Raw genomic sequence first — 14,729 nt, 5'->3', positions numbered from 1 at the left:
AGAAAGGTCAAGAGCTTGGCTCTTCTGCTACTCTTTCTGAGCAGTAATGAAGCACAAAAAGGAGCATAAATATTGCAGAAAGGGCTGTTTAAGCTTTGTTGCGACGTACTTAAGAGACTGGATTTTATTGCAAGCAAGAATGCCTGGAAATGGCCATCGTCAGGTTAAACTGTATGTTGTGTGAATGGAAATGGGTGCTTCTCCTTTGTGGCTCATGAACATGTTGCTGTATGAAATGGATTAAGGGGCCTGACTTTTGATGAACACAGACACAGCAAAGATATACACTCACTGAACCAAGATATATTTTTATTCTGGTCCTTATGAGGAATTGACAGATCTGTCCATTTTGGCTCTCTCCATTTCTCATATTTTTCCATCCTTGATCTTTCCTCCTCTCTCTCGTTGTTCTCCTCAGAGCCCATAATTTGTCTGCACCAAGTCCACAGGGCAATTTTTCTTCCCTCAGATCCCTTGCTCAAGGGAACCCTCCCTCCACAAATCTTCCGCAAATATTTTCATTCGCCCACTTCTCCCAGATGCAGTGAATCTTCCATTTGTAAACCGTTGGGATCAAATACTAAACAATCACTTTTGTCGTCTTTTATTGACCTAGCCACAGCCTTGCCTAAACTGGGAGTACATTTTTTACACGAAGCAAAAATTAATCTTCTCGTTTCGATCTCACGGCTGTTTCAAAAGTAGAGACAGAGGCATTGCAAGCAGCAGACTGTGAGGATTTAAGGGAGGTTGTGATGCCTCCGCACGTAATCTGATAGGGGCAAGGGGGAGGGGGAGGGTTGCATAGGTGAAAAGTTCTTCAACTTTGTTCAGTTTCACTGAATGTCTGATTCCATCGCAGTTAGCATTCTGACTGCGTTCTCCATTTTTAAAAACTGGGTACTGGGCACGGGGTTAGCTGCTTGGCTGTTAGGCCTGACCTTCCTTATCAGTCAATTTAGAGGACAGTCAAAGGAACAAGGTGTAAATCGAAGTGGGGAAAGATCACAAGTGGGGGGAATGGGGAAGGTTAGGGATAAGTGATTCTCTCACATTCTCTCTGGTTCTCGTTTCACTTTTAAGTTCAGTTTTCCACATTCCCACATCAATTTGTGGATTATTATTTTTTAAAGTTCCTCATGAAAATTCAGCAGGATTTAGTGCAAATTTCCTCCTAATATACATATCATGTGCATTTTTTTGCTAATATCTGCATCTCTGTGCACAAATTACCACTGGAAGTGCATTTCTTGTCTGGAGAACTACACAGTGAAATTTAGAGCTGTGCAAATTTCTATGTTTTACTGTGTTTTCACTATGCTTCACTTCATGTATGGTTTTGGGAAAGTGTGAATTGCATAGGTTTGCCAATGAACCCGAACTGAGTTGAATTTCTTCCCCAGCCCTAGTCGAGGGCAATGTGGGGCAGAGAATAACCCACGAAAAGCAGGCCTAGGCAGATATTTCCTTGCCCAGGCATTAGGAGTGGGGCCCTACTCACTAGCTCCCCACCCCAAACCTCTGCCAGTTCAGTGGAAGTTCTGAAAGGGACTTCTATACATACATAGGCCAGGAACCCCAATCACATAGGGAGTCTGTTGCACATGCAAAGGTGAGAGCTGGGCTAGCAGACATGGCCCAGCTCCCACTTCAGTGAATGTGGTCAGGGGGTGGGGGTGCCATAAGGCTATAGAGTGTCCTTGTTTCTTGAACTACCCTGATTCACAGTTCTGGTTTTCATGGAAAGCACAAACATGGTTTTACCACTTCAGTGTGATGGCAAAACTATGGTTTTCCTCCAGCAAGTGTCAGGGCAGGGAAAGTAATTGTAGAACAGGCTTCCTCAACCTCGGCCCTCCAGATGTTTTTGGCCTACAACTCCCATGATCCCTAGCTAGCAGGACCAGTGGCCAGGGATGATGGGAATTGTAGTCTCAAAACATCTGGAGGGCTGGTTGAGGAAGCATGAGCAGAGGAGGGAATAATGTGTGAGCTTTTAGGCTCCTTCCAGCTGTATAGCGCCAAACCATGGCCTACCATTACATCTGAACAGAGCCACAGAGGAAGTTAATCTTTCATTACAAATGATACTTGGCTGCAAACATGGGCTCTATTCAAGTGTTACAGCCGTCACATAGTGATAACTGCATGTGGGGAGAGCAGGGAAATGCTAGCTCAACCCCATGCAATTTGGAACCCTGGATAACCATGATTTAAAACCATAAAGGGAGCCTGTTGCAGGCTTTCAACCTCCAATGGCGATGCAACAGGGGGATCGGGACTCCATGATCCCAGCCACACTCTCTCCACATCACATGGCTTTTTCAACAGAGCTAAGAAAGGAAGGGATTTTGGTGCACGTGGGGGAAGAAGGGAGTCAGACAAAAGCCTGAGGCTCTTTCCAGGCTTGTTCTCTTAGTGCCAAGCATGGCTTGGCATTACGACAGAACTGAGCTGCTGACTTTGTAAGGTGCATGGGCATAACGCCTTGCTGCATGCTAGGGAGACTTTCCTTCAGCTTTGTTCTCTCCATGGAAAAGGATTACTGCATTGCTTAAACTAATATATGAATGAAGACTCCTACAGTCTCAAGCAAGCACTTTCTAAAGGTAAAGGTAAAGGTACCCCTGCCTATACGGGCCAGTCTTGACAGACTCTGGGGTTGTGCGCCCATCTCACTTAAGAGGCCAGGGGCCAGCGCTGTCCGGAGACACTTCCGGGTCACGTGGCCAGCGTGACAAAGCTGCATCTGGCGAGCCAGAGCCGCACACGGAAACGCCGTTTACCTTCCCACTGGTAAGCGGTCCCTATTTATCTACTTGCACCCGGAGGTGCTTTCGAACTGCTAGGTTGGCAGGCGCTGGGACCGAGCAGCGGGAGCGCACCCTGCCGCAGGGATTCGAACCTTTCGATCGGCAAGTCCTAGGCCCTGAGGCTTTAACCCACAGCGCCACCTGTGTCCCTAGCACTTTCTATTGAAGTACAAATATGGGTAATTCTTAACATGCAGAGTATGCTGCACTAGGGTCTTGTGTTAATGGGATTATTAGCATCCACCCAGTGGAAGGAAGGAATTGGGGCATAAGGTGGTGGAAGCAATCTATAAAGGGACACAGAGGTGAGCTGATTGATCCAACAGCAAATCCTAACAGGTTTCACCTGGGGAGCTCTGCATATATAAAGGTCCTGTCTAAAACAGAGAAAAATCAAAAGAGAAGTTTACACTTGGAGAAATGCAGAAGTCCCACGGTGTCTAGCCATGGGCAGTTATTCTTTACAGTACCAATGGCACTTCAGATTATACATATAATAAAAATGTAAGATTGTTGTCATGCCGCAGTTGGCACTGTGAACTACAATGTGGTGGGTGGGTCTGTTGCTTGCAGAAGAACAGCTAGAACAGGCTGCAGCAGACCACCTGTTCAACTGGTTCCCCCCCCCCCTGCCAGCCCCAGAGCCTTTGACCCTGGAATCCAGATCCTCAGGCTGGTCAGCAACATTACCCTTCACCTACCTCCTCCCTGGCCAGCTTGAAGATCTTCTGCCGCCACCATTGATTAGAATGATAAGTTAGCCCAGGAGGAGTATGGGGAAGAGGAAGACAGCCAAAAACATCGGCTAGCTAGCCTGGTAGTCTGCTGTTGCTGTTGCTGCTGCTGCTGCTGCTGCTGCAACCAGTTAAGATGAAAAGTCAACCTGAGTAAGGTGGCAGAAGATCCCCAAACCACTGCTTTTGGCCCCCTTCTCACATTGTTCCTTCTGCTGGGCAGATTCTTCTTCCTACTTGGCTGCAATGACAGCATGAGGTAGCGAACGGGAAGGTCTAAGCTGGGGAGGTTAGAAAGTTCTATGGCAGTGGAGAGTGGCAAGTGATGTTAGCGGGAGCCCAGCCCCCAGTTATGCTTAAGCAGAAAATGAAGGGTTCCTGGCCTCTTAAGAGCTTACCATCCCAACGTAGCATTTGGTGAAGACAGCAGTGCAAGTGATCTATGGTTTGGGAGGTCAAGGTAGAAAGGGGAAAGGGGGTGGACAAGAGCAGCAAGGGATCAGAGCACAGCATGTTGGTACTAGGTTGACACACATTTCATACGTATGTACTCTCCCCCCCCCCTCCTCTCGTTACAGAAAAAGTAAGCATTTTGTCAACTTTCATCGCACCCTTCAAGTATTTAAGTCCTGGTGCAGCAAATATGGAAGACGAAGACAATTTAAGTAAGCAGTTTCTCTTCTTCATATTGAGGTGAATAGTAGAGCCAATAGGAAGTTCTGTATCATATGTGTATGTGGCTGAGTACAGATTTTTTAAAAACAAAACGCATTTTGGTAATGCGCGTCATCTAAGAGCCCATCCAAACTACCATTTCAGCCAAGGAGAAAATCAGGACAGAGAATATCAAAGTGACATTGTCCTGGTATTGTGTGGTCCTCGTGTATCCCTGGTTACATGGGGCACCCAATAACAAGGGAGTGTGGTTCTTCATCCTCTTTCCCTATTGGGTTCTGACCTATGGCATCCTGGCATGTTGTCTTTTGGATTCATCACATAGTGCTTGTTTACAGAAAGCTTTGCAACTGGGAATCTGACACCTTTCAGTAAACAGATGAATAAGAATTGATAGCTCTATATCTGGCAATAGATGAAACCTAAAAGATTCTTCTTATGGTTATAATGAAACATTTTATGATAAGAGGCTATTCATGATAAAGTTAGAAATTATTGAGGATGATGGCAATGCATAATTTTATACTCATGGGAGGTGTATATATTATATACAGTATTATGTTTGTTTTATAAATTGTATTACCGTATATTTATATTATATTTTGTGTGTGCTTATCTCTCTGTGTGTGTAATGATTATTATTTAGAGCATTTGTACCCATGGTTTTTTCCCCTGCCATAAAGACTCCTGGAGTGGCTTATATGCAGTCAATTACAGTCCCAGCCCGAAGGCTTACTATCTAAGAAAACATGGCACACAAGGGAAAGGGAGGGAAGAGGAAGAAATCCAAGTCAGGCACCCATTCTTAAACAGTTGTTCTTATAATGCCAGCTGGCAGAGTTCAGAGGTAGGAGGTATCTGATGGAGCTGGTCTTTCAGGAAAGCTGATTGAATGAGCACAATGTGTGTGTATGGAGAGAGAGAGAGAGAGAGAGAGAGAGAGAGAGAGAGAGAGAGAGATAAGATAAGATAGGATACCTCCAGTTATTCAAATGACATTTTGGGCAACTGCACAGGCCTGTTGGCATAAAAGAAAAGTCTTCAAGAGATGACACCAAATACCCAACTCCTAGTGGAGGCCAGTTGGGCCTCTGCAACAAGAGAGACAACAAACAGAGAAAGAAAAGAGAATTGGCAATTGATTTATACACTGTACTTGTCCTGCCACATTCACTGGCACCAGTGTTATTGACACACAAGCCCATTCTGTTTGGAAGTCTGTGCACATTCTCTTGCTCAAGCCATTCCATTAGCAAAACAAGTGCACTGCTAAGGGGCTAACTTAGCGCTGCAGTGAATTCCTCCAATTAAGTTTCTCTCTTTTTTTAAGAGGGTAAGAGGCAGGAGATCCAAGACCCAATGCAAAAGAACCAGGACCCCCTGAGTCACCTGCTAATGATGCCCCCAGTGGAGAAGAGGATGCACAAAACAATTCCCTGTCTGTTCTCCGGCACCTATTTTAATGCATCCAGAACATTGTCGTGCCCTCTGCCAGTGATTGCTGGAATATGAGGCTAAGATAAGTCACATTAGATAGAAAGAAAAATTGAATAATGAAGAGAAAGTGGAACCAGGTGGGGAGTGTGTGGCATATTATCATATTCACCAGCCCAGACATTAATTTGTAAGTGTCATCTTACCTTTTTGTTGTAACATGTTGGTGGATTTGGGGGAAGAGGGAGGACGTGCTCCGATCAAACGATGCACTTCTGTTTATTTCAGCATCAGCTGCCAGATGGCTCTTTTTACCAGCTGGAAACTATGAAGGGCTGTCCCCTTAGAAATTATGGGTGAATAAATTTGTCCCTGTGATGTTAGTAATCCCTTTTTCTATTCTGAAGCCTCACAGACAAATCCAAGACTCTGTATGCCTAAGGCTGCAACTAACTACACCTTTCGTGGCCAACACTTCCTTCATTATGCAGAGCAGCAGCAACAGGGTGCTCTGATGTGTGCAGGAGAGAGCTTTGTGACTTCCTCATTTGCCCTTCTCATTTCCCTCGGAAGCTCACCTGCTCTGCTATCCAGTCTCCTGGATCTGAAAAAGTGGCAGGCATGAAAGAACCTGTCAGTTGGCTTATCACAAACAGAAGCTGGTAGCTGGGATGCTGGAGTTTGCCCCATTGTCCAGGGGAGCTGGAGGCTCTGGTCTTTCCTGGTTCTCAAGCAGGCTTCCCCTTCTTCCTCCTGGGACAGGTAGCCTCATGAGGCTAGCTCACCATTTCATGAGCACCTCTGACGTTTCCAGCTCCTTCCCACTTCTGCTTTTGTGGGGGTGATGAACAGGTTTTGGGATCCAGTCAAGAGCCCAGGCAACTGGCCTGCAGTATTCTGGTGGTGCAGCTGGCAGGCTGAAGGATCTTCAGGACCAGTAAATTTCTCAGGGTTGGTGGTGGTGCTGCTGGTGGTGGGGTCTCATGTACTTTCACCATCTGATCAAAGCTGCTTGACTTTGGGAACAAAGTTCCCAACAAAAGCGCCCTGATGCCCAACCGCTTTTCTCCAAAGAGTTCCCAACCCATGTTTGATCAATTGCAGATGAACAGCTGGAACTGAATCTGAAAACATGTCTTTGCCACTTGTCATGGATGGTGGGGGCTTGATAAACTTGATACTGTTGTCTTGACGGGCCAATGGTGGGCAGGGGGGACGATGACAGGTGGATATTCCCATCGCCATGAATATGTTCATCTTTGTTATCACAAACTCCTGTAGACCTGCCAGGTGGACAGATATAGATGTTGCATCTTGCCTTGGAAGATGCTTGCATGTGGACATCTGTGTTCACAACTGCACATTATTCATCTTCAGTGTATGAGTACATATTTAGCATCCTGGAAACAGGACCCGAGATCTGCATTTATTCAACTGATCCCCAGCAAAAGCTTTTTTTAAAAAAAATAAAAATAAAGAAGTCTCATCAGACCCAGCAGCATCTCTGGTAATATGATATAGCTGCTGGGTTGCAGCCCAGTCCTGTCGTGATCATGAGCTTCCAAAGATTGCCTTTCCAGTGAAATTAGTTCTTTCCAAGAGTATGTCAAAAAGTGATGGAGGTGAAACCTTTTCCCCTCTGTCCTCAACGTGATGCAGATGGGCAGCAAATAGCCCGCTCTGTGCGAGAAGGGCAAAGAGAAACAGAGAGCTATTGGCAAGCTGGCAGCACGAAATGAAGGGTCTCTATATTCGCCTTTTTGAATCCACTGGCAGCAGTCTGACAAAGCCAGTCTGCATTATGAGTGCAGTGAACCTAAATGATTACAGATACTTTCATGGGTGCCCTAAAAGAAGTGTCTGTGGTCCAGGTTTCAGCCTGATAATGATGCGTGAATAGCAGCTGTTTAAGCTGAACAGCCAACACCGCAGTTCAGTGCTTCACTATAATACTTCTGAGAACAAAAGCTGTAGGGCAGGTACAGTGGTACCTCAGGTTACATACGCTTCAGGTTACAGACTCCGCTAACCCAGAAATAGTGCTTCAGGTTAAGAACTTTGCTTCAGGATGAGAACAGAAATTGTGCGGTGGCGGCACGGCGGCAGCAGGAGGCCCCATTAGCTAAAGTGGTGCTTCAGGTCAAGAACAGTTTCAGGTTAAGTATTGTCAGGGAACTGCCATCGGAGCCAGAGGCGGAGGGAAGGCTCCAGAGGGATGCCGGAGAGGGTCCCAGTAGGGAGAGGCAGCCCATCTGCTGGGGAAGGAAATCAGCGTAGCACCAGTGGAGAAGGGGGGCAGAAGGGGGAATCAGCAAGGAGGCTCCAGGACTTCTCACTGGAGACCAGCGGGGAGAGCACGGGTCCTCCGCTGCCCACACCCTCCCTGCGCAGAAGACTTCCGCGCAGGGAGAGTAGGAGGAGACCAGGCGTCAAAGAACTTCTTTGCTGGAAGAAGTTCAAGAAACGCCCACTGACAGATTCTGCCAGCGATTGAGACAGCCACGGGTGAGAGGCTGTCCAGACAGAAAGGGTTCACCCAGGTAACCCAGCCAGGTGTGGCGACGATTTACGCACGAGCAACCCCTAGAACCATTACAAGTATGGACCTCCAGAACGAATTAAGTACTTAACCCGAGGTACTGGCAAAAAAAAAAAAACAACCCAGCTCCCCAAATTGACTTCTTTGGGACACAGGGAAGAAATGTTGCAATGACATTTCCACAAGGGAAATACTAAGGATGTCTCTCTTTTTATGCCAGGCCTTCAGGGTGTCATTTCAATTCATGCAACTTGCAAATATACCTTTGAGGTCTTCCTTCCGATCCATGCAGCTCTTTCCACTAGATTTCCAAAGGCAGGAAATTCACATGCCACCCTTTAACATGAAAATGTCCTTTTTGGAGCATCTAGCATGCTGGGGTTTTGTCTCCTTTCATCAACTAAGACACACATACAGATATTGCCCCAGTGCTGACTGGTGGTCAGAAAGTAGGTGGAGTGAGAGCCAACAACCAGCAGAGCCAACTCTGGTGGCAATACTGAGACTAAGGAGGAGGGGTCTAACAGGCACTGTCACCCCCTGGACTGGTTCTAAGTAAGTTGGCAGGCAGGTGGGGGTTGGCTGAGAGCAAAAGGAAGTTGTGGGGCATTACCCCACTCCCCTAATTGACTAGACCCACCTATTGTGCAGTTTCTTCAAGATTAATTGCTTTTCCAGCAGGAATGGTTTTGCAAAAGCTATGGAGAGGCAGGAGAAACAGAGTTCAATTTTCACATCTTCATTTCATACATTTTTTTACTTCCTGGAATGTAAACAGGAAGTGGAAGGCACTTGTGCTTCCTGTCCACCTACCCACTCCGTTCCAGCTTCCCGACATCCAAAAGCAGCTCCTGGAGGTGGAAGTGACTTTATGGAGCCTCTAAGAAACTAAAGCTAAAGAATCTTTGCACTTGCTTCTGAGACTTTTCCTTGTAAGGGGAGATATCCCGGTGTCATCCTTGACCTGGGAAGGAATGCACTCCCAAAGTCAAGTTTGCTAACGACTCTTTGGTTTTGCATCTGTTTTGTTTCTCTGTAAAAAAAAGCAAGCGAGCAAAGGGTGCCAATTTCTGATTAGACTGCTAGTATGCAGAGTAACCTATGGGACGCAGGTGGCGCTGTGGGTTAAAGCCTCAGCGCCTAGGACTTGCCGATCGAAAGGTCGGCGGTTCGAATCCCTGCGGCGGGGTGCGCTCCCGCTGCTCAGTCCCAGCGCCTGCCAACCTAGCAGTTCGAAAGCACCTCCGGGTGCAAGTAGATAAATAGGGACCGCTTACCAGCGGGAAGGTAAACGGCGTTTCCGTGTGCGGCTCTGGCTCGCCAGAGCAGCGATGTCACGCTGGCCACGTGACCCGGAAGTGTCTCTGGACAGCGCTGGCCCCTGGCCTCTTGAGTGAGATGGGCGCACAACCCCAGAGTCTGTCAAGACTGGCCCGTACGGGCAGGGGTACCTTTACCTTTACCTTTATGCAGAGTAACCTATGGTTAGCAAGAACATTCAGGTACAGCTCTCCATTTGCCAGGTGCTTGTGTGGGAGAAGTAGTTGTGTGGCAAGGAAGAGTCAATGGTGGCTGGCGAGCGTTGGAACTGGTAGGGCAAAAGGCAGAAAGATCAATGGAAGATAGAGCCAGAGCCCATGAAATATGGAGCCAGGACCAATGGCAGGAGCAGCCAACTAAGACCTGTTTTGTCTCCATCATTCTCTCTGAGTTCTAGAAGAGCAACAATGAGGCTAAGGAGGAGGAAGTTGACAGACAGTGCAACCCCCTGGAGAAGGTTGACCAGTCAAGGCTACTAGATGGCCAATGTAGGCTGGTGGAGCCTTAAGGAATGTGCCTCCCGTGGGAAGGGAGGTCACATAGCAGATATCTACTCAGGCATCCAGTTTCCTCACCTAACGATTCCGAGCTTTGTCCACACTTGCTTGAGATATGTGGAGCAGTGCACCTCATCGCAGATGAGACTGGGCACAGTTTGGTCTGCCAACATAAGAATGGTTCTCCTTTGCAGGAAGGGATTGGACTAAGTAGCATTCTCATCCTTCTCGACTCTCTGATTCTAAGCTGCTTATTTCATTGCTTAATTCCTCTTATAGTTAGGAAGCTTTTCCTGATGTTAAATCTAAACCTAGGAAGGCTTGTAAATCACAGGACAATCGGGGGCAAGCTGTGCCTGGGGGCTGGTGCAGCATGTTTAAGCTGCCCCACTTGTGCAGGCCCCCATGTGCTGAACCTTTGGTGCAGCCTGTCATGTGACGATGCACAATGACATCAGAAAGGGGCAATATTCAGAAATGAGGAGGGGCAGGGAAGCACCAATCTCCCAGGATGTTCTGTTACTGAACTTAAAGTGGCCATTTTTGAACAAAGAAATTTCAGAAGGAGACACCGGCATGAGTTGGCTAAATTGCTCCCCCCCCCCCCCCCCGGACATTCAGTTTTGTCACCTGTGGCCTGAATCCACAGAACGGGTTTTTAATCGCAGTATAGTGGTACCTCAGGTTAAGAACTTAATTTGTTCTGGAGGTCCGTTCTTAACCTGAAACTGTTCTTAACCTGAAGCACCACTTTAGTTAATGGGGCCTCCTGCTGTTGCCGCACCACCGCCGCACAATTTCTGTTTTCATCCTGAAGCAAAGTTCTTAAACCAAGGTACTATTTCTGGGTTAGCAGAGTCTGTAACCTGAAGCATCTGTAACCTAAGGTACCACTGTACAGGTGTGGATTAGTTGACAAATGCCAAGATGTTTGTTTTATTGTCAACCCCACAGCGATTCCATACATTTAAGCTTCCATATAATTGTCACATCCTGTTGTATTTCATTTCCCTCTGACCTGAATGAGTACCACTTGCTTAAGGCCAGGGGTGCCAACTTGAAAAAAACATTGTGGGGTCCTAGGTAAGCCCTGCCCCACATAATCGATCACATGACGCAATGCGCACACACCATTTGAATGGGAATGCTCCTATGCCTGGGGCCCTGCTCAGACTGGAAATAGCTCTATTTCTATAATGCCTGCCCAGTGGCATAGCGTGGGTTGTCATCACCCGGGGCAAGGCAAGTAATTTGCGCCCCCTAACCCGTGGATTTGCGCACCCTAACCCTAACCCCCAGATGTTGCGCCCGGTGTGGCCGGCCCCCCCTGCACCCCCCCATGCTATGCCACTGTGCCTGCCAACTGAGGATAGCGTTTTGTGCATCTGGTGAAGTGTCCTGCCCATAGAAGCTTGTGCCAGCATATATCTGTTCATCTTTAAGGCATCACAAAGCTCTGTTTCGGGGGCCGCCAATATGGTGCCCATGTGGGTGCACTTCTGCCCATACATGCCTTCTCTGCTGCCAAGAGGATCCCCTCCTCCTAAATTCCCCCCACCAGAAACGGGCTTGAGAGAAGCATTCTATTATAACCATTAGACTAGGTGTGGTGGCTGGGTGAGTTTGTGGTGCACATTTGCAAAATGGAGAAGATTTTGTAGCAAAACACACACACACCTTTCTCTGTTGTTGTTTTGTAAAATGGGTGCATGTTTCCGAAGGACCCCTTATCCTTTGCAAGGGAGGCTACCTGGAATGTGTTGCTTGCAGATATTTATAACGAAGCGATCACCACTCCTTTGTTTTCTTTTCCTCCCCCAAAGTTCACGCTGCAGGGCAGCAGAATAACCTTTGAGAGGCACAATAATATCACTTCAGATGTAGCATGGAGTAAGGGATGGCTGGTTCTCCTGAACCCTTGTAACCCAGAGACAAAGGCAACGTCATTGTTAGTGGCACATTATAAATAGTCCTCAATAGCACTTCATGATCCACGGGTTAACACCACCATGCATAATGACCAGAAACGGGAATTGAATGGGGAGGTGCATGAGTGAGAGAGAGGGGGAGAGAGAAAATAATAGAAAAAGAATAGAGACACCTAGGAGGAATATTCCTCAGTGACAGAAGAATAATACGAGAGAGCAATAACAGAGGCACCTAAGATGAAATTTCACAAATGCACAGCTAAATACATTTCACTGTTGGCTCAGTCTCCTGCTGCTAAATGAAATAAAACCAAGATGAAGGGACAAAACATTTCTGCAGTCGAACATGAAATGATAGACCTGGTCTATATATCTGGTAAAATGAGATCAAGTCCTGAGTGGTAAAACAAACTGTACCACTTCAGATTTCGGGGGAGGGGGGAGGTCCTTTATAAAAAATGCTCTCCCACATTAAAATGTTCCCTGCCAGAAGAAAACTGGTAAAATAGGGATAAAGAGACTGCCAGAAGAAAACTGGTAAAAACTGGTAAAGGAACTATTGCCTCAACTGGGCTTTTTACACAGAGGAATTTGCTTTGTCTTGTTACAATGTGGAGCAAGTCAGAAAATGATGCTCCCTAACCATTACCTGAAATGGTATAGTTCGTTCTACTACCTCATCTTGCTGAATGTGTGTTTAGGGAAGCTTTTAATGTTTAATAGACTATTGTATTTTAATATTGTGTAGGAAACCACCCAAAGTGGCTGGGGAAACCCAGCCAGATGGGCGGGGTATAAATAAATTGTTGTTGTTGTTGTTGTTGTTGTTGTTGTTGTTGTTCAGCCTTAGTTTTCTTCTGAAGTTGAGATTTAGGCATCCAGTTCCTTGTTGTGGAGGCTACAGTCACATTCTTCTGCTCAGTCTCCTGATAGCAGCAGCCCAGTCCACTCTCAGGCTCAGATCAATCAATCAAATCAAATCGATCAACCCCATGTATATTCCTCCTTTCTAAAGAGCCTACCCAAGGCAGCTAACAACCACAGTAATAGTTTTGAAAAGGCAATAAAACCATTTTAGCCGTCAATAGCAACATTTTGTTTTCGGAAGTCGATAACAAATTAAAACAAATACCTCTTGAAAGTCAGTAATGAGGGAGACACAAGCATCTCGCGATGGCTATTTTCTACATCCACTGGCAGAGGCCAATGAAGGCCAGTTGCTGGGAATACTGCTTACCTTCCTGTAACATGAGGTTGCAGAATGGGGCCAGCCTGCTGCCATGGAAACCTCAACATTGGTCCTCCAGCTGGAGGGAGACGTAACAGCCCTCTCCCTCTGGTGGAAAAAGTTTGAATCAAGCCCGTCTGCCAGATTAACCAATGGCAGGCAGGCCTGGAGGGTTGGGGTGAATCTGACTGGGTCCCCATGAGTTCTTCATTCAGGTCCGCTCCCTGGGGATAAAAGTGGGTAGCCTCACGCATGGGCACCTGGTTGGCCACTGCTGGACTGGATGGGTCATTGGCCTTGTCCAACAGGTCCTATTCATGTTCTTATAAGAGCATACCCCATTTTTTCACATGAGAGCATGCAATCTCGCCCAGGAAAATGAGCTTTCTTTGGGGCTGCAATCTCGCGCAGGTCACGTGACTTGCAGGGGAGCATGGTCCTGGAAGACTCGTGTCCCAGTTTTTCACTTCAACCTGTTGGGGGAGGGATGTGAGAGGTGTTTGCACATTGGGACTGCATGCAGTTATTGCAGGAGGAATTGTGATGTGTTTGTTGCCTGCAACCCGTGGCTTTTGTTTACACATGATAGTAAACAGCACATGGCTACATGTCATTGCACTATGCACAAGTCATTTTGCAAGGCCTGATTCTGTGAGCTGATTTAAACCCTACAAAACGCCTTATAAATAGTAAAGAGCAAGTTTGGGCAGATCTTTCTACAATCACAAGGGGATATTACTCTGCACAGATTTGAAGCAAGAGCAGTGAGAAAACTTTCCAATCTCAAAGGGAATTATTTACTTTACATTATCAGAACTCTATGAGTTCATGAATGCATGTGGAGGCCTAAGAATACTTTTTTATGTTCACAAAGCCATGCAACCAGCGTCATGAAAGTAAGTTGGGGGGGAACAGAGTCTGGAAAAGGCAATATGAATTATAAATACAAATAACCCCCTGTGTTTTCTTATTCAGTGGTGCAGAATCAATACAAATTATTTTCAAACCTGAACAGAGTGTGAAACAAGAACTATCTTTCTCTCCATGCTTTCCAGCTTCAATATCATTATGTACGATAATTGAGTCTGTAAAAACCTATTAGATGAAGAGAGGGGAGAGATATGAATTTCAGGACCTGCCCTGCTTTCCTGTAGACAAATATGTCTGGGAGCAAAATAGGTTGCATCCATATGTGCGTGTGGTTGGTGGAAGACTGTGTGTTTAAAGTTAGTGTAGAAAGAAATACATCATCCCTGTGAAGGTACATTGGGTTGGTTGTTCTTCGTTTTTTAAGCAGTGCATTTTCCAAATCAGCCCCAAAGGCCAGGAGATTCAAAGTTAATAAATTCAGAGTTAGCACGGTATAGTAGGAAGAACTAGGAAAATCCAGGTTCAAATCACACTAAAGCAGCCTTCGCCAACCTGATGCCCTCCAGATATTTTGGACTCCATCTACCATCAATCGTGGTCATCACAGACCTAAACATCTAGAGGACACCACATTGGAGACTACTGCACTGAAGCATGGAGCTCATTAGGTGACCATGTGGAGTGATTTAAA

At 46.4% G+C, this 14,729-nt stretch overlaps 1 protein-coding gene across 8 annotated transcripts in view; it reads left to right on the top strand.

Moving 5' to 3' along the window:
* Nucleotides 1–14,729, top strand: part of ADARB2 (adenosine deaminase RNA specific B2 (inactive)) — a 381,789-nt gene that overhangs the window by 251,410 nt on the left and 115,650 nt on the right. For 6 of the 8 annotated variants that reach the window (XM_083704834.1, XM_083704831.1, XM_083704830.1 and 3 more), the window contains one exon: nucleotides 4,126–4,212. The exons of the other annotated variants lie outside the window; for them this stretch is intronic. In XM_083704834.1, coding sequence (XP_083560960.1) covers nucleotides 4,126–4,212 — 87 coding nt within the window. The remainder of the gene's footprint in view (nucleotides 1–4,125; nucleotides 4,213–14,729) is intronic. 8 annotated transcript variants of the gene reach the window in all.

Source organism: Podarcis gaigeae (genome assembly GCF_964106915.1).
Source record: "Podarcis gaigeae genome assembly, chromosome: 12".
Classification (NCBI taxonomy): domain Eukaryota; kingdom Metazoa; phylum Chordata; class Lepidosauria; order Squamata; family Lacertidae; genus Podarcis; species Podarcis gaigeae.
The sequence above is the reverse complement of the archived record's forward strand: the minus strand, read 5'-3'. Positions and strand labels throughout refer to the sequence as shown.